Source organism: Mixophyes fleayi, chromosome 3, assembly GCF_038048845.1.
Source record: "Mixophyes fleayi isolate aMixFle1 chromosome 3, aMixFle1.hap1, whole genome shotgun sequence".
Taxonomy (NCBI): Eukaryota; Metazoa; Chordata; class Amphibia; order Anura; family Limnodynastidae; genus Mixophyes; species Mixophyes fleayi.
The window spans coordinates 147,576,148-147,596,642 of record NC_134404.1 but is presented as its reverse complement, the minus strand read 5'-3'; the positions used below and the strand labels follow the sequence as shown (position 1 = coordinate 147,596,642).

General features: G+C 37.6%; 1 protein-coding gene across 25 annotated transcripts in view; it reads left to right on the top strand.

Moving 5' to 3' along the window:
- DST (dystonin) overlaps positions 1-20,495 on the top strand; it is a 474,923-nt gene that overhangs the window by 412,245 nt on the left and 42,183 nt on the right. For all 25 annotated transcript variants that reach the window (XM_075202543.1, XM_075202542.1, XM_075202533.1 and 22 more), the window contains 7 exons: positions 3,590-3,831; positions 6,426-6,632; positions 12,328-12,447; positions 12,543-12,650; positions 14,256-14,474; positions 18,955-19,158; positions 20,181-20,412. In XM_075202543.1, the coding sequence (XP_075058644.1) occupies positions 3,590-3,831; positions 6,426-6,632; positions 12,328-12,447; positions 12,543-12,650; positions 14,256-14,474; positions 18,955-19,158; positions 20,181-20,412 (1,332 nt within the window). The remainder of the gene's footprint in view (positions 1-3,589; positions 3,832-6,425; positions 6,633-12,327; positions 12,448-12,542; positions 12,651-14,255; positions 14,475-18,954; positions 19,159-20,180; positions 20,413-20,495) is intronic.

Here is a 20,495-nt window from a genome sequence, read left to right as displayed (position 1 = left end):
CAGGTTGTATTCTCCAGGCACCAGGAGAACAAGTGGTCTGAACATCTCAGCATTGCACTGGCACCTGATTGGACTAGTTACTCTGACCATCTAATCAAGAGCATTCATGTTTGCTTGCCCTGTCGCACCTACCTTTCTACTTGTCAGGGGAAGGAAGGGAATCTGACAAAACAATAATACATATTAAATGTGGTCAACGCCTCTTGTTGTTTGACTTTTTTCAGTAAGTTACCTTCTTTTACATGTTACTTCAAACTCTATAACAAACCACATTAGTTTCAGCTCCCTGCTGTGTTCTCTGTTAGTGTGTTGAGCATAGAAAAAAACCTTCTGTGTTTGAACAAATCTTTAGCCTAAATATTTTAATTCTGCTTATGTTTCTAAGAACATTCAGTCAACCAAAGGTGGTTTCATGTTTAAATCGTAATCCTAATTTTGCTAATGTGGTATCACCTTCTTGGTGCATGTCTTTGTAATGTATCAGCTATTCTGGGACAGTGTTTCCCTGACATGAAATTTGTCATCTTACTGGCTACATCATGCTGCTGGAATAACCTCTATACTATGCAGAAGGATATGTCATGGGCAGGGCCAGATTGAGGGAATGGAAGCCCGCGTGAGGCCCCCTTCCGCCACCCCCGAGCGCTTACCTGCTTCCGTTCTTCTGTCACTCCCTGTAGTGCAGTGCTCTTGCGTCGCGCAGTACTCTCCTTACTGAGGAGATCTCACTCTCACAGGAGCTCCTCAGTAAGGAGATTACTGCGCACCGTGGAAGCACCGCAGAAGTGACGGCAGGCAGCTAACAGCATAGCATTTGCTGTTAGCTGCCTGCCATTCTCTAGCTGACAGTCGGAGCCAGGGGCGGGGATGTCCCCAACCCGATCACTGCCAGCGGGCCCCCCAGAAGCCCGAGGCCCCTGGGCACTAGCCCAGTTAGACCTTGGGTTAATCTGGCCCTGGTCATGGGGAAATGACACCTTCACGTGAAGTACAGTGTGAATTAGGATTTGTAGCACATGAAATTCTGAAAATATTTTCACGTTAACTATAATGTAAATTAGGATCTACATGAGATGAATTTATTATTTTTGATTGACCTCCAAGTTATGTGCGGCAGGCTTACATTTTGAACTCTTCAATTTTCCATTGCGTTCAATAAATCTCTTTCTCACGTCAGCTCTTTATAAATAGAGTTATATATGGGTGTGTGTTTAGTACAGTCACAGCTATTATTGATATTAGACAACTTCTCATATTAATCGTAACATATACAAGTATTCTGAAACTCATTTCTCCCCCACAACCCTCTCCTGTAATTAATTTCCAACTACTAGCACCCATACCTCTCCAATGTATTTGATTTCTTCTGAACCATTCTCCCTTGTCCCGTTATTCAGTTTTAACTACCCTCCCATGTAATATCATCATCATCATCATCATTTATTTATATAGCGCCACTAATTCCGCAGCGCTGTAATTCTACCAGCTACCACACCCTCCCTTGTAAATCATTTTTCTTCCACAGACCTCTCCTGTAATTCACCCCCCATAATTCATCCCCCCTACTGTAATTCATTTTCCCTTCTCTCACCTGTAATAAATTCCACCTGTGATTCAGTCTTCCCTTCCTCTGCCACTTATTACCTCATGTACAAGTAGTGTGCATAGAAGGGTATATTCTGGGTATCGCACAACATGTAGCTGCTTGTAGTGTTAGACCAGTATTGGCTAACCTGTGACACTCCAGGTGTTGTGAAACTCCAAGTCCCAGCATGCTTTGCCAATATATAGCAGCTTATTGCTGGAAGGGTATGCTGGAACTTGTAGTTTCACAACACCTGGAGTGTCACAAGTTAGTCAACACTGTGTTAGACTGTGAATATGCGCAGTGAGTTGATGATGTCACTGAGCACCCTGCTCACAGCCAATCAGTAACACAGAGTAGCAGCATGGTGTTTGGTATCATGGACATCCCCTCCTCTATCAGCTGCTTTTATATGAGGTAAAAAGCAGTGGGAAGGGGGGAAAATGAATGGCAGGGGGAAAGGAGACCAGAAGTTGGGCTTGCAGCAAGGGAAGGCTTTTTGTTTGCCCAGACATTTCTAGATCAGTAAAATTAAGAGTTAAGAAATTAAGATTAAGGAATAATTGATCTACTGCAAGACAATCAAATTTACCTAGAAAACTAATATAATTTTAGATAAAAAATTGTTAATAATCAATAATGCAAAAAAAAAAACACAGTCAAAAATATTAGTAAAAAACAAGAAATAAAAAAAAAATAACAACCATTGCACAGGGCAAAAGGTAGGCATTTAGAAACATAATTAGCATATTAGAAAGCATAATACAGCAAAATAAAGAATATTTATAACTTTGTAGCTTTATAAGGTCCACTTAGGAAACAATTCTGTCCCAGTCATCCATGAAGACTTAAACATGAACAACTATTGGAACGCCTTATTTGTTAAACAACCTCTTTAGGAGATAAGCCTCTCCACTAATATGGTGTAATCCAGAAATCTTTTTCCGTTAATTGCCACACAGGGATCCCACTGTACAAGTAGAAAATGCTGATATTAATAGTCCCATTTAGGATTCGCAACTCACGATCAGCGGTATCCAGGGTAGTTTCGGATGGACTAGGAGTGAGTAACTTATAGACACTCACGTTCTCCTCAGGTCCTGTCCGTCACCATGAAACAGCTCTGTATGATCGGAAATTTACTCCTGTTGCCGGCAGTGCGCACCAAATATTTCTGTAATTTAATCGAGAGAAGCTTCAACACCAACAAATTTTTATCTATAATTACATTGGTTCTCTAGGTACATTTGATTGTCTTAAAATAGATCAATTATTTCTTAAGTTCTTTACAATATACATTTTTGCAGGTCCTACTTTGCACAGCTCAGTACCTTTTTGTGATTGTGCCTTATATTAGGGATTGACACTTCCCTTTATGAACAACCGCATCTAGGATTCTGAATTTATGTATTATAGTTATTTAAGTATATTTTGCCTAGCGCCTGAGACAAATCTTTTTTTGTGTTTTTCCGTAAAAAAAAATTGCCATTGCAAATTAAAGTAATTGGGAAGTGAGATGCCAGTATTTTGCACACTGGTTTACAAAAATGTTTAACTGCGTAAGTGCGTCCTTCCCATGTTAGGAGTCTTTTCATGTGCATTTCACTCTGTTTATTAATGAATATTTGTACTGAGTGATATCATGAGTTGGTTTATAATATAAATTATACTAAAGTTTTTACCAAGGAATTTTACAACTACGTGTGAATTGCCTGTGGCCATATAGACAGCATGTCGGCAATGCTTCATAATCTCTAAAAGTCACCCAGCATTAATGTTTTTGAAACTAGAAATTTGGGTAAAGTAATTTATTTATGACAGCATACAGCAGGTCATATTCTAATCATTATATCAATTAAGAGATTCTGTTCATTAAGATAATTGATTGGTGAGGGCTCTCACAGTAGTAAGGTACCTTCCAGTATTAGCACTTCAGATGAGCCGTACCTGGAATGTTATTTTAAGAAATTTGGTGTTGTTTATTTTATTCTTGTTTATAAATAGGTGATGAAGTTGTCGTTATTCAAGAAAAGTTGGATGGAATCAAATCAAGGTATTCTGATATCACAAAGCTAAGTTCCAACGTTTCTAAAGTCTTAGAACAGGCCTTAACCCTTGCTACACAGTTCCATTCAACTCACGAGGAGCTGGGCAGGTGGCTGGATAAGGTGGAAACAGAGCTGGAGAACTATGAGCTGCAGGACCATAAAGCAGAGGACCTGAACTCTATACAAGAGAGAAAGAAGGTACAGCTTTATCTTTGGTGTGCATGCTAATCTTTAAGGACCATGAGCGGTCTGTGTTTTCTTCCCTTGATTCTAATCCACTTGGCTAGTTTTGAACACTTTAAGCTAATTTTGGATGAGCAAAAACTGGACAGCACTATTTTGCATTAAAGACACACTAACATTGAACAATAAAGGGGCTCAAATACATTTAAGTGTTATCACAGACTATATGTTTGTTTGTTTTAAATCCATTCTATTTATGAAAATGTTGAAGTTTAACAGCAAACAAATAAGCATGGTACTACAAACATCACATAGGCATGGTGAATGGGACATGCATGAGATAGACTGGCTCAGCATAGTAGGCATATCTCAGAAGGTGGTGTACCAGGTTAGTCTGGGGAGAGCCGGGGTGAGGCGTATGCCCTGCATCTAACCTAGTGCGCCTCTGCCATGGGGCAGGGGATGGGCTGGTGGATACCAGGAGGTGGAGGGTGGGGGTGCTGGGGAGGGGGGATGGGTATGAAGCGATGAATAAAAATAGTAAATGTTTACAGAGTGCCAGGCAATGGGGTCGTGTGGTGCAAATACCAATCTCTGCAGACTTTGTGAAAGGAAGCCACTTTGTTGTTCTGAAGACTAGTGATATATTCCATCCAGCGTAGACTACATGTTTAAATATTCAATATTTGCTTAGGAAGCTCTTATATATTTTATGGAACTACGATGATCAGACTCTCAGGTTTCAATTACATATAAAAAGCAATTAGGAGAAACGGGGATACAATAATTAACACATTTAGGGATACAATGAAATCATTTAGGAATACAAAGAAATGATGGTGTCAGGAGGTTTATATAAACATATTAATAAAGATAATAAAAATTGGTTTAACACAAAAAGGTTATTTACAAGTACTTTATAGAAATCTATAATTTTTTAGCATATTTTTAATATTTTATTAGAATAACACATTTCACTTGCAAGTTGCACAAGAATCTCTTCATATCATAATTTTTTTTCTCACATAGTATTAAACATTTCTATTGACTAGATCAGGGGATCACAGATCAGTAACTGAGGGAGAACGGAATCACTGGGCAGCAATTAACATAAATGGACACGACAAATAGGTTGGGAGATTATATAGAGAGGGACATTGACTCATGGACATAGCAAAGACAGATAAAGCAACCAAGGGTAAGCTGGGTACACACTAAAGGTCTTTTAACCCAAAAGTGTTGGCAGTTATGCAAAGTATTGTAATCTAATTGGATCATTGCAACTTGCCATCAATGTGTGTGGCCATATAGCTTAATGGTATACTCATTCTACAGTCATGCAGATTGCCATGTGTGTGGGCACATTTGCATTCGGTAGATAAATGTTTATATTCATTTATTTTATAATACTCACTGGAAATTCATTTTAATTTACGATAGTAAATACAATTAATTTTATTTTCTGTCTTTGAAATTGTATAATAAATTCTGAACCATGATTATTTTGAGCTACTTTCTTTGGTTGGTACCTAAATTCAGTTTATCCCAGTGGAGCTAATTCTCTTTTCATCAACTGTACTCATGTATCTTGTCGAGTGTAAGCAGTCAGATATGGGAATTATATACAACTGAAATCTTTTCACACAGCCCAGTGGTACAGTTCAATAAATGTCAGAATGATTAAGGAGGGGATTTACTCAGACATATTGAGTCATTAAAGAGAGAAAAGCATTAAAAAGGAGTAAGTTTGCACATGGGCAAAACCATGTTGCATTGGAGGGGGGGGGGGGGGTAAATGTAAAATGTGGGGACATATTTATAGTTTGGTTAGGGCATGTCCTAGATCAACTTTAAATTTCAGTGTAAAAATAAAGCTGTCAAATGTTTGTGTGCTAGATAAAAAAACAGCCAGTATTTAACTTATGTGCAAAATAATAAACTAATTTGCACCCCTTGCATTGTAACATGGTTTGTCCTGGAGAACATTTGCTCCTTTTTTGCCTTTCCTTAATTACTCAGGCCCATTAGCTCTATAACTTGAGTGTAAATTTCCCTTACTTAAATTTGTCCAGGACCATTCCACACACACTATGGTCTGAGGCAACAGAGCTAGAAAATAAAAATCCACTTTTAATTGTTTAATCTGTACGAGTCAGAACCTGTCTTGTTTGAAAGCGACCTACTAGATCATTTATACATTTTCAGGGCCTGTTTGTAAAGCTCGCCCATGACAAAACAGAGGTTTCTGGGAAATTCTTTGATGGATATATTTTGGCCTTGTCTTCTTACTATGCCTGATTGTTTGTGTACATAGAACAGGTTGTATTCTGCAAACCCACACAGGACGCTCTCTCTCCCTATATTCGAAATATTAAGGTTTAGGTGTCACCATTAATCCTTATCAAATGCTCCAGGTGAAATTTATGAGTTTGGTAATAAATAGGGTTATTACTGATGCTGCATACAGTTTTTATTAAAGCTTTATTTTTCTCCATGAGAATAGAAAAGCATTGCTGAGTACCATTTTTCTGCAGTAAATAGTGGGATCACTTATATGCTTATGAATTAAACTAAATAACGTAATAATTTTATGCATTTTTCCTTTGAAGGAACTGCAATTGGAAACCAAGACTAACAAGGCTTTGTTGGACTCCCTGAATGACGTTAGCAGCTCTCTGCTGGAATTAGTGCCTTGGAGAGCCAGAGGAGGACTTGACAGGATGGTAACAGAGGACAATGACCGCTACAGATTAGTGAACGACACCCTAACACAAATGGTGGGAGAGATAGATGCTGCCAGATTGCGATCTCAGCAGGTACACAAAGCCCATTGATTTCTTTTTTCGTGTGAAAATACAAAATGGCAGCCTCTGGACCATAACAAATGCCTTATAAAATAATCTTGCCACTTATTTGATATGTGTGCACAACAGAAGCATGATTTGAAAAGAAAATGAATGCTGTGATATTTAGGATCAGGGGCACAGCTAATCTGTATAGTGTGAAAGCCATCTGGCCTCATTGTTCAGAAGCCATCCTAAAATAACACCACTGTGCTTTCTGAGATATAGAGATGAGAAAGATAACAGCTATTATTTTGCTATTATATGCCATTTGCCTTGTTTACCTAATCCCATATTTATAATATACAAAGACCACCAAGAGTTGAAGAGGGTTAGCCTTATGTATCCTATTTACAACAATGGGATTATTGAAGTGCTGCACCCCAGTTTATTTTAGTTTGTAGGAGGCTTAATTGCAGGGTATATCTAATGGATAGCATAGCAAAGTAACCATGCACTGTCTGCCTCTAATGCCAGTTTTTGCTCAGTTAATTTTGTTTCCTTGTTTTGATGTGGTTAGTTAGAAGTGTTAGTGTATTGTTATTTATCATTATGTGTTTTGTTTAGCAAAGGGAAAAGAGAACTCACCTAAGTAAAAAGTAAGAATATCTATTTTGCTAGGTTTTATTAATTCCTTTGGAAATTCCAAAGCACAGAAATAATTGTAATGTTGCAGTATGACTTATGCCAACCACATATTTACAGATTGGGTAATTTGGGAAACCAAATTGACTCAATATTGCTCTACTTGTGCAGCCAGAATGAGTAAACAGACCAATCAAAATTGATCAGACTTATCTGTATGGGAAATGTGGTCAGCTGATGACTGTTACCTGTAAGAGCGTGCAGTCATCGACTAGCTGTAGCGATCATGTCATTCAGCCTGGTCCCCGAACAGCCATTTATGTGCAATTTTATTATATGTGTGATTTCGAGATTAGGTTAAAAACCTGGATCTTGTGTGGCTAGGTTAGACCACATGACTGCATATGTGATTTTGTCAGGAACTGAACTGGCTGGGCATTCTGTGTTGCTGCTCTTTTGTGTTGCTTGTCTGTCACTGAGACAGTTTTTCTTTGAACTGCAGTTCCTGAAAGATTATTTTCATGGATTTCTAATTACACAGTGAGCTTCACTTATTCCTAATCAGTGGTTAATCAGAGGACGCACTGGGCTATTTAAACCCAGCAGCTTCCTGTTTCCCTTGTCTGATTATTGTGGTCTGTACCTGTGGTTTTGCGTTGCTATGTTGTTGCCTGTGTTCTGAACTGACTTTGCTTGATAACCTACGCACTGACTAAAGCTGGGTACACACTGAAGAATTTTTCCGACTGACGTGCTATCTCAAACGATTATACCTACGACTGAAGTTCCGATCAGTCTGGCGATTCATGCATACACACTGACACGATTTACCTTCAGTTCTGTGCTCTTCATCTGGTCCTTTATCTGGTCCTCTAGTCCGGAGAATGACAGCACAATATTTTTTCATTCACTACTGTCACATTCTCACACTGATTAAAACTGCATTGTTATAGCTATCCACATGTCCTAACAAATTTCGTTAACTTCTGTGACTCTGAAACAAAATATTCTGTCTCAGAACGAACAAATGAATTATTCCTTCTACAGCACTCTCTACATTTATTCACTTTGACATTAAGTGCTAACATCGGCTGAAAAGAGCCCGACTCTGTAAACTCTATGGAGATCGTCAGCATGAGTGCATACATACTACATGATCATTAGGTGAATGATTGGAAAATATTAAAACAACCAAATGAAACGATGATCGTCACTTTGAGACGACTTTAGATCATCGTATCACTATACACATTCAAACGATATCTGACCAACGGTAGGATGTCGGCTAATTTGTCTAATTATTGGACGAAAATCCTGTAGTGTGTACCCAGCTTAAAACTTGTGTCCACCTCTGCTTGGACTGACCTTGGCTTGTTCCTGCTTCCTTCCCCTTTGGAAACTGATGCCCTTCTCTGATACCAAGTCCATTATCGATTGGTAATGCATCTTGTGTTTAAAAAGAACCTTTTGCAATTTTCCAGCAAAGTATGAGAATCAGAGTCCTGTTTAAGTTTCCAAATGTAAAGCTGTAGATTTTTACTAGATACAAGAAATCTTTAATTTGCTTAATTATCAAGCTATATAAAACATTACATGTAACTAGACACATCATGTAAACTCATCGTCATAATGAAATTAACCAAATATTTCCTAATAATTTATTTCACAGCATGAATATTTTTAAGCAGGTCTTCAAAAATGGAGATCAACTAAAAATTAGATTAACATTGAATACATCATACTTACATGAATTAACTTTGTTCTTCATTATGATTCTTATATACCATAACTTTGTGTTTGCTGAATGAGCTAGTGTTAAACTATCTGTAGGATTAAAGAATACCAAAGATAGTTCAAATAAGAATGCATTCATCACACTGTCAAAATGAGCTTTGATGTTTGTCAGACAAAAAAACATGAAAAGGATTAGAAAGAAATGGCGCAGTGTGCTTCAGATTGCACTCCTGACTGGAACTATACACCAAAAGAAAGCTCCGTTCAGGACACAATCATGTCAATTTAACCGCAAGGACCATCATGTGCCAAATAAATTTTCACAGGAGAGCTTTCATCTCTGCAGTCAGAATATACTATATTATATCCACTGGTACACTCTTCTTTTCTTTGTATACATGCTGACACAACCACATCATCATCATCATTATCATCACCATTTATTTATATAGCGCCACTAATTCCGCAGCGCTGTACAGAGAACTCACTCACATCAGTCCCTGCCCCATTGGGGCTTACAGTCTAAATTACCTAACACACACACAGACAGACAGACTATAGTATGTTTTTGGAGTGATGATGATGAATGAACCACATGAGGTTAGAGGTGATCTCTTATTATCTGTCAATAACAATTATTACATTTATCTTATATAGTGTTTTCTAAACAGTCCCAGCAAAGTTCACCTATTCAAGCAATGTTATATCTATGGTATAAGCAGGGATGTACTTATAATCCCTGCTATCAATTCAAGCAATCAACAATCAGCTTTAGATGTCCTAGTTCATTTGTTGCCTCTGTTACACTGATGAAAGCTGTAATGTTTTTCACCAGAGCTGAGCTGCCATATACTGCCCTGTACTGTCCTGTATTGCTTTACACTGCTCTGTAAAATCATACAGTCAAGGGCTTATTCTCTCTAATTGTGCCCCTGAATGTGAGATGAAGCTATTCTGTGTAATTGTTCACATCAGTCCTTGCCCGGTTGGAGTTTACAGTCTTAACTATTTACCAGTATGTTTTTTGGACTAAGTTCTGTGTCTCTTTTTTTATACTTTATATTTTAATTTTCTGTTCCTTTAGCATTTTGTGCTACCACAGTGTAGTGCAGAACTATAAAAATAAATATTTTATTATATGTCTTGTTCATTAAGCGCTGACATTCTATGCAGCGCTCTACACTGAGAGGAACATGACATCAACAAATAATAAAACAATGACATGAAACAAAAGGGAAAGATGGCTCTGTCCAAATGGGCTTACAATCTAAGAGATTTGGGGAACACCTGATGAATAAGGAAGTGGAATAAGAAATGTTGTGGCCAGAATGGAATGTGTGTGTTGTTATTACAAGGCAGCAGCATTCTCAGCTGCCAATAATAAGGTAGTCCTTGCTTGATGGCATTCCTGTACAGCTATTAGAGGTGCATCATGGGTGAAACAAGCAGAGACAGCGGAAGGTGTAAACACAAAACAAGACCCAAGTCACTGTAGAAACCTTAAAATACTCAGCTGTCAAGCACAAATGTCTTTTTACCATTTATATCATACTTGCCAACTCTCCCGGAATGTCCGGGAGACTCACACATTTCAGGTAAGTCTCACGGACTTCAGGGAGAGTATGGCAATCTCCTGCATCGGGCAGAATTTGGTCCAAATTGCCACGATTCACAGAGAATCACGCCGTTTGGCAAAATGACGCGATTTTTGGAGCCCCGCCCCCTGCACGCACACCTTCCTACTTCAGCTCCTGGATCATACTTGCCATAAGTTGGCAATTATGATTTATATTAACTGAACCTCCATCTTCTTCTGTCACCAAAGAGGCAGTGGACATCACCGAAGGGGAAACTGAGATGGCAGTAGCAATGACAATCGACAGCACTGACAGTAGAACTCACTGGGTCCATCTGCTGACCAGAGATGGTATTAGATCTTCCAACCAACTCGGTCCTTGATGTAATAAAACTCCTTGGCGCTGCTTTGTAATCTCCCACTCCCTTCTCAAACGTTAACTGATTCTTTATTTGTGAGAAGATGGTAATGTGGGAGTCAGAGCGCAGAGCTGATATAAATAAACTGCAGCCATCTTTAACTACTGTTCTCGTGCCAAAATATGGTACATATGGTACAAGGGAGATTTGCTATACAAAGTCAAGGCTGAAAATAATATTGATGTTTGTTACTGTTTAGAACAGTCCTGGACATAATTAATTATTTCTTGGCAGCTGTGTGAGTCACAGAGCATGCTATTATATTATCATTTTCTGTTGACTTAAGTTTTATCTAATATTTACAAAGCTTAATCTTAACAAAAATAATTCTTGACGGCAATTTAAAGGACATAGTTTGTAATGCAGTGTAGTAGAGGATGGACTTTGCTTTATTTTCCTTTGTTACAAAAACAGTTCTGTTCACTCCCTTAATTGTATATTAGACTTTTAGTGAATGCTGCCATATTTCTGGGACCTCTCTCTCTAACCTCAGGTTAGCAACACTTTTAACAACTTTTTTAGCAGATTTTCCTTAGCAGATTTCTCCAGCCCAGGTGTCAGATGTGTGTATAAAAAAAATGAGATATATATATATATATATATATATATATATATATATATATATATATATATATGTATTTATATTTATATACTACGTTTAATTATGTCTTATTTTATGATGCTAATATGTTAATATTAATGGGATCACTAAAGCAGCCGGTGATGCCCAAAACGGAGCTGCTGCGCATACACAGAAACTCAGTTTCGGCTATTATCGGCTGCTTTAGTGAGGCAGCTGCGGAACTCCAGCGTGCCAGACAGAAGTGGTCGGTGTGGCACACATGACGGGGGTTGCTGACCCCTTACCTAACCACTTAAATATATTTCGCCTTTAATAGTCCTTTAGAGAGCTACAGTACATATACATTAAGAACAGTTTCTTTCTGCCATCAGGAATAAAATGTAAATTTTATATTTTAGAGAATTTTATTATGTTTGTTCTGAAAATAGCCCTGTATTATATATAGAATGCTGTCTTTTTTTATTTCAAAATCCCTTCCTCTTATGGCCTTTGCTGCACTTATGATTATGTGTGCTGTTTTACATGTGGACATTCTTTTCTAATGTATTTCGAGCCATTTTTTTATAAAATGTAAATAAATAAAATACAAGTTTTAAAAATAGATTTAGTTACTTCCAGTGTGTTTACTCTTGCAGATGGTGTTTAAACATATTTTATGCATCTGGCATTATGACAGCTTTGCTCTTTTAATGAAATCTGTTATTACTTTATAGTCATGCAGAAAGTCTTATTGCAGCATTATATCATGTAATCACATTTATATTGTTTCAGTTTGAGCAAGCTGTTGGTGCTGAGCATACATGGATTGAGAGTACTAAGGAAAAAATGGTGGCTCTTGGTCACATCAGGCTTGAGCAAGAGCAGACCGTGGCCCAGCTACAAGTTCAGAAGGTAATGAAATGCGTTTAAGACTACTATTTACAGACTAATGTGAAATGATTTCATAGAACAGTCCAGGACTGATAAGCATTTTATTTTAATTACAGGGATTTGCAATGGAAATTTTAAGACACAAAGACACAATAGATGAACTGGTCACAACAGGAGATGAAATAATGAGCTCTTTCAGTGAGGAAGAAAAACAAACCATGGCGGTATGTTCAGTGTATATCAATTGAATCAAAAAGCCAACAGTTTAGTGTGTTGAATATAAGATGACCATCGGGTCCAATTAAATTCCAATCCAATCGGATCAGAATCAAACTGAAGAAAAAAATCAGTCACCAAAAAGTCACATGGGCGCATGTATGGCAGTACTTGTTAAACATAATATATAATGTCTGTGGCCGGATCTGGCACACATGTTGTTCTTTAGCTATTGTACCAAACAGATTGGTCTTACCATGTAGAATCTTTATTATTGTGCAATAAAAGAATGATAAATAGAATTGTTAATGTAGATATTGCTTTTATTACAGCTCAGTTAAGAGGTGACATTCTCCTTCATGTGGCATATTGAGAGCAGAGGTCCTCTGATGGGTAGTACAGTTAGCGCCTCTGCATCTTACAGATTGTAGTTTCTGAAGACCGTAACTGGGGTCCAATTTCAGCTCCACAGTAAAGACCTACATGGCTGTCTGACCCTCTAAGACATAAGTGGCTGCTCTTTTTAATTGACAAACAATATGCACAAATTTATATCCTGATCAACAGAACTGATCTCTATGGCTGTATTCAGTGCGGTACAAAGCCATGAAAACTGGAAAAGGCTGGATTGTCTTGGATGTTTCATGTCAAGACTTTGCCAGTGAATGTAGAAATAAATGTGTTGCACATGTTCAGCTAAACTGCTCAGTGTAACAACTATCACACTAAGGATACCGTCCAAACCCATCATTCTGTTATTTGTGATGATTTAAGGCGTTTTGTCGTTCAATCAATGTTGGTTTCAGAAGAAAATGATAAGTTCAAACTTAACACTGTCTGAAGTAAGCCATGCTTTAAGCTGGGTACACACTACACTGTTTTCGTTCAATAATCGGCTCAAACAGCCGACATACGACCGCTCGTTCAAAAGTCGGGTCAGTGTGTGTAGTGACACGATGGTCAAAAGTCTGCCCAAATGGACAATTGTCGCCTCATTTGGTTGGTCGTACTGTTTAATATTTTCGTTCCAATCTCGTTTCCGCTGTGTAGTGTGTATAAACTTCCGACCGATCCACAACAGTGAGTACGAAATTACAGTCATTGCTCACGACAACATGGCTGTAAAAAGTCGCTAAAGGGACGTCCGCTCTTCCCTTTATCGTCCTAAACAAGGCTAGTGTGTATGCAGTCCATGGACCGAGCGATCGGACCATCGATCGCATGTAAAATCGCTCGGCATAAAAAGTTGGTCGAAATTTCTGTAGTGTGTACCCAGCTTTATGTTATCAATCTCATGAAAAGGTGTAGATGTATATAATGGCTGATTATTTGAGTGATAAGGCCTTCTATATGCTAGCTAAACTATGGTCATATCTTCTAACTGAATCATATATGTACAATAAATGCCGTACAAAAAAGGAAAGAGTACATCTAATTTTTGCAAGGTATGTACATTAATGTAAACGTGCTTTTTGTAAAGAAGTCATTAAACTGGTGAAAATATTATCTGAAGAAATTGTACTGGTTTTGAATGGTTATATGATTCAAGCACATAAGGCGGAGTTGTATTTGGATATACTATCTCTATTCTTGTTGTCTGATTTGCTATAAAGGATAAGCTGACAAACCTGGGGAAGAGTTACGAGGATGTCTGTCACTTGAACGCTGAAAGGAACCTGCAACTGGAGCGAGCAGTGTCCCTAGTGAACCAGTTCTGGGAGACTTATGAAGAACTCTGGCCATGGTTGACAGAAACAGAAAAAATCATCTCTGAACTTCCACCACCAGCTTTGAATTATGACACACTGAGACAACAGCAAGAAGATATCCGGGTAAGAGCTACGGAATAAGTGGATGGGTTTTTTGTGTGCAGATTTTTTAACTAAACTGTACAAAACATTTAATTTGTACAGTGGATGGACAAATAGTTTTGCTGAGTATTGTTCAGCGGAGTGTGATGATACAGGTTATGTCACACAGTTTTATGCTAGAGAACACGGAGCACTCAGCATTTACTTCTGCTGTGGCTCTTGCCATGAACAGCATTTGACAAACATTGTTGCCATGCTAACATAGGGCCTCATTTATAGCTAGGAGCAAAGGAAAAGAAAAAAATGTATCTTGGCAAAACAATGTTGCACTGCAGGGGGAAGGGGGATTTAAACTGTTCCTATGTCTATTTAAATAAAGCCAACTATAGGACAAGTTTTCTATTGATGCTTATAGCAGCAGTAGAACATTTCCTGTCGCTGATATTTTGACCAGGCACCTGGACATTGCTATCATACATATCTTCCTATTTCACCCTGGTAGACTCTGCCATCTCCATCCTGTTTGCCCAAGGGGGCTACCATCGATGATATCTGGTAGTATCAACCCCTTGATGAATTGTAAGAAGCCCTACCCGACAATACACCTATTTTCACAGGAGGAAGGGGTTATCTCCATTTCATAAATAGCCCCTTAGAGTTGGCAAGGGACGTGTCAGAGCACAACTCTAACTTGCAGTGTTAAAATAAAGCTGCCCAGTATTTGCTACATGCAAAGCAGATAGTGTTTTCCCTCCATGCAGAATAATAATAATAATAATTTTCACTCTTTGCATTGCAACATGGTTTGTCCAGGAGCAAATTTGCTCCTTTTTTTCCATTGCTTGTAACTCTAAATGAGGCCCATAATGTCTTAATTGCCAGAGTTTTATCATTTCAAGTACCAGGAACATTGATAGTTTGTTCTGTTTCTTTGTTTATGGTTAGCTTTTATTTTCTAAAATAGCAAATGTATCTGATCTGTGGTGGATTTACAGGGAAACAGTCACTCATCCCCCAAACAGTTGTGAGTTGATATTAGCAGATTACGTAGGATCTAGACTCCATTGTTTGACCTAATTGTTTCTGACAATCTTTTTGCTGTAGCTTATCTGGTAGTGCAGCATGATTTTATTTATAGATAAACATCTGAAAAATGCCAGCAATGTTTGATGTTCCTGCACAATTTGTATATCTGGTGTACATCTAAAAAAAAATAACATACTTACTGAAAACACTTAGGAACAAATCAAAATAGTCCTATCTGGTGCCATTTCTAAACACTAAAAGCAGTGCCACGCTATGAACAAAGCAGTATATCCGCACAATAAAGATTTGAGTTGAGATTATTGAGCACTTGGCACGACAGCTGTTTGGATGAATAAGTAAAATATCATCATTGTCTTTAATTCTAATGTATTACTTCTTATAATTAAGATGGTGCTCTCTTTAATTTTCAATGTCTATATTTAATTGTGAGTAATGTGTGTTATATAGAACAGTGCTATATTTAAAAGTATAATTTTAACTGTCACAATATTGTTTTTTTTCAAACCTATATGAAAACAGATGCCATTGACATGGCAACCACAGCTTAAATGTGCACTATGGTGGCACACCAACATTGACCGTATGTGTCCCATTTAAGCTCAGTATTGTTTTAATATCGTTATGGTGCTGAGTTAAGTAATTAATTTTTTGCAATGGGAGCCGGAATAAATTGACCCCTATGCATCTTTCTATGCATCTCAGAAACCATGTTTCATGTTTATGTGGGTATAGTTGGCTTTATAAGAAAAAAATACAAGTTGCTAAATTAATTAATAACTCAGAAATGGTTCAGAGGGGAGAGGCTCATTAGTCCAATAAAAATAGGATTCCCCTGCACTCAGCAGCCAGCCACCAAATAGAGCCAGTTTAAAACCTGCTTAGTCGCATACGTTTATTAATACATGTTTAAAACACTCATCCATTTCAAGGTGCCTCAAGTAATAGGATGGACCTAAGTAATCAATAAAAATATCAATATTAGGTCACATTTAAACATTTTAATTGAGAGCAAAATTTACCAGGAGGTGCCACATCCCTCCAGACAGGTAATACATTCCACAACAGAGCCAGAGGCATTTGCAGACCTCTCATTGATGTTTCCCCCAAACTATGCTACAAAAGGGCAAAAAAGACGGTTTGCTCAATTAATTTGTAACTGGCAACTTGTGTCAAAGGGAAGGGTTCATAAGTTAAAAAAATATCCAAAGTCCCCGTGGACTCAGCCATCAGCCAGCAAATAAAAAAAACATTTTAAAACCAGCATCTTGAACTATAATAAAAGCAGAAGTTATAGTTGTGTACCTCTGTAAATACAAATGTAATGACATCCACCACTATAGTCGTCTTTATACACTTAAAAAACTCTATGGTCTTCAAAACATAACATTTTTCCATTCCAATATGTAATTCCACAACAGTGTTGCTGCTTTCTCAATATGTTACATAAAAGCACAAAATAAGAAAGTTCCCAAGATCACAAACACAACTTTCTATGAAGTGTACAGCTGTAGATTAATGTTTTCAACAGCTTCTTAATTGCATCTTACATGCACAGTTGGCCCATAATAAGAGATAAGATTTATCCTTACATCATCGTCTAGTGCCTTGTAACCGAAATACCAACCAGCATAAGCTTAAAGCTTACAAGATCTTTACTCCATGTAAATTCTGCATTTTAAATGAATATTTAGCATGCTTTAAAATGTCTTGCCACATCGCAAACCTTTTAGATCTGTAAAACAAAACATATCTAAGAAAGGTAGAGCTGGTGAGATGTATTTTATGTTGCAGTAACTGTAAACATTAAGGGGCATATTCAATTATGATTCTGGTCCGCGGGATCGCACCGGAACGGGCGCAAAGTTAATCCACGGTACCGCAATAACGTGGATTGTTGTTCGCACCCCATAGGGTTGCGTACGAAAATCTGCGTTATTGCGGTACCGTATTACCGGCAATACTGCGCACTTTCCGAGGTGACGCGCGTTACCGCGGACCGGAATCGTAATCGAATATGCCCCTAACAATTCCTATTCATTAGAAACCTCATATGATTCTGTGACCCAAAATTGATAGATCTGCCAGTTGTTTAGTTATAATGTTATATCTCTAACTTATCTAGAGAGAGCCTATGCCAGGAGCATAATTATATCATAACTCATAGCAAACAATTCAACATTTCATTTAATAAGGGTACTCACAAGCTATTTAAAGGGGGTTTCCACTTTGAGATGACTCTGGTGTATTAGCATGTGGCCTTCAACTACATACATAGCTTTTTCTTCCTTGGTTTCTTCAGTGGTTTTCAGCCGTGTGTTTGTATAATCAGGCAAAGTTGTTTGTTTTGCTGTCTTGGGGTATGACACAAATTAATAGAGCACTGTACAGGGAATAAATACCAAATATGACAATAATTATAAAGTAGACTAAAGCTGTATTGTAACTCAGGGCAATGGAAATAAACAATCCTGCCTGGGTAAGTAAACATCTTGCTGCAGGACAGAATTGCATGGCTAAAGCACAGATGGGAGGGAGAAAAATAGAGCCGTCTCTTTAGTAAAGTTTGCACAAGGTCATTGTCTACATAAACCTAGAATAGAAAGTAATATGAAAATGTAAAACCTCTTCCACATGTGCCTATTGGGTTGCTGTAACAGTTGTATGTTAAATTACTGATAAGCATATAAATATACAGGAATCTGCGTTGTAGTCTGACCAATATGTCAGTAGAGCAAACACGGGTACAATAGTTGCATAAACCTGTTGTACTTTGATGTACCCCATCTTTAATAAAACTGCTGTGAGTATTGTTAGCATTTGATGACAATTTTGGCAAAGGTTAAAGCTGTGTTCACCTCCTGCCAGCCTTCCGCTCAAATTAACCAAAGTGCTCATGTGTAGCATCGTAGCTACCAGTGGTGCAGGGGACTGAACAGCATCCCTGCCTAAGATGCTTGTAGCATCTGATATGTGTGCACCTACCTCACATTTTTAAGCACAGCAGGGGGGCAATACCTATTTTGTCTAGGACCCCTAAAGGTCGTAGTTACACCAGTGTCATTTTAATTTTTCCTTTCTATATGTCATACACTATCTAATGTGATTTGCACCACATTAGATAGTGTACTTTTGGAGGGTTTGACACATCTTGAGATGAAGCCGTGTGCTGTACTTTGCATGTATTGCCTTTGTAATTTACTGAGTCAAAGGCGCTTGGTGTATTTAACACATAAATATTTAAAGTAAGCTTTTCCGTATCCACATGAATTAAGCTAGCACAATAAATTTAGTGATATATGTCTAGATATCCTGCCTACATCATTACTCTCCCACTTGTCAGAGGAGAACTTTGTTTAGAGTACTTTGCCAGCTGGATGCATTAAGAGTGCAAAAAGCAGACAAGTTTGGGAGTGTGGACGTAAAACATTGCTAACCAGTTTGTATTTTGTCATAGCAACTCCGTGAACTGATAGCTGAACACAAACCTCATATAGATAAAATGAACAAAACGGGGCCCCAGCTGCTGGAACTCAGCCCTGAAGAAGGATTCTTTATCCAGGAGAAATATATATACGCAGATTCTCTATACAGTGACATCAAAGAGGTTGTAAAGAAACGGGCAGTTGCCTTGGATGAAGCTATTTCTCAGTCATCACAGGTACTGGATAAAGGCTCATTCACATAATGTAACATGGTCTTTTCATTCAAAAAAATGAGCATTGCTATCGTCCTCTCGTATTATTTTGTAATATTAATGCACACATTTATTCCACACATTATTTATTTATTCTACAGAAGTAGTAGTACATTTTTTCAGTATTTTATAATATATTATATGTTATCATTATTATATTACATTATTCACAAGCACTAGCATATTTCGCATTACACTCTTAAGCCAGGTACCCAGTGGCGTTGTGTTAGCATTTTGTAACTCTAGTGAAAACACAAATGAAAATGTATGTAAAGCTCAAACGTGTTTGACATGTATTTGTTACTAGCATTTTCATTGGTGTTTGGAGCTCACTTGGAGTACACTGCAAGCTTCCTCAATGAGTTTACCCACAGTAAGCACAGTTTGATAGAACAAGATGCATTCAGAAAACTAGAACACAAACAAAATGCTACCGCAACACACATAAAGGCCAGTAACAGCTGGGTGGTAGGTATGGTGACATTAGAAACAATGGTTTATAACATCATACCTGTTTGAATACAGTTTACTACTATTAAAAATGCAACAAATATTCAATGAAACAATTGTTGACGACTGGTTTTACTATAGAAGATGATGAGGAGCCTATTTATAAAATTACATCTCAGTCGTAGAGAACATTGTACTTCAACTTGCTATAAGTGAAGATACCTCATCATGGTGTCATTGTAACTATTTGGTCTCATTTGAATAGGGAAAATATTTTTTTTTTTTATTTGTGTTATTATATTAATTTGATTAATTATTAATTATGTTTTAAATTATTAAATAAAATCAATGTAAAAAAAAGAACACAATAATAATATATATTGCAATATGCTACTTATTGATGAGAACAAAGCCAACGCAAAATGAAAGAAAATCAACTCCGATGTACCAATTATTTAAATATATTGTTCACTAAAGGTTTAATGGCAATAATTTAAAATGTTTAAGCATTGCTCTGAATTTCTCTCTTTTTCTAGTTCCACGACAAAATTGACCCAACACTTGAAAACCTGCAACGAATTGCAGAACGCCTGAGGCAGCCGCCTTCCATCTCTGCGGAGTGCGAGAAGATCAGAGAACAGATAAACGAGAATAAAAATGTTTCTGTGGAGCTTGAAAAGCTTCAGCCTGTCTATGAGATGCTCAAGATGCGCGGAGAGGAAATGATCGCTCGCTCGGAAGGTGCTGATAAGGACATCTCAGCCAAAGGTAATTCATTGTGCAAGGCAGGAACCATTCTTTTCATTTTTAATGGATGGTAAATAGTCTTCAGGTCTATTCTTATCATGTGA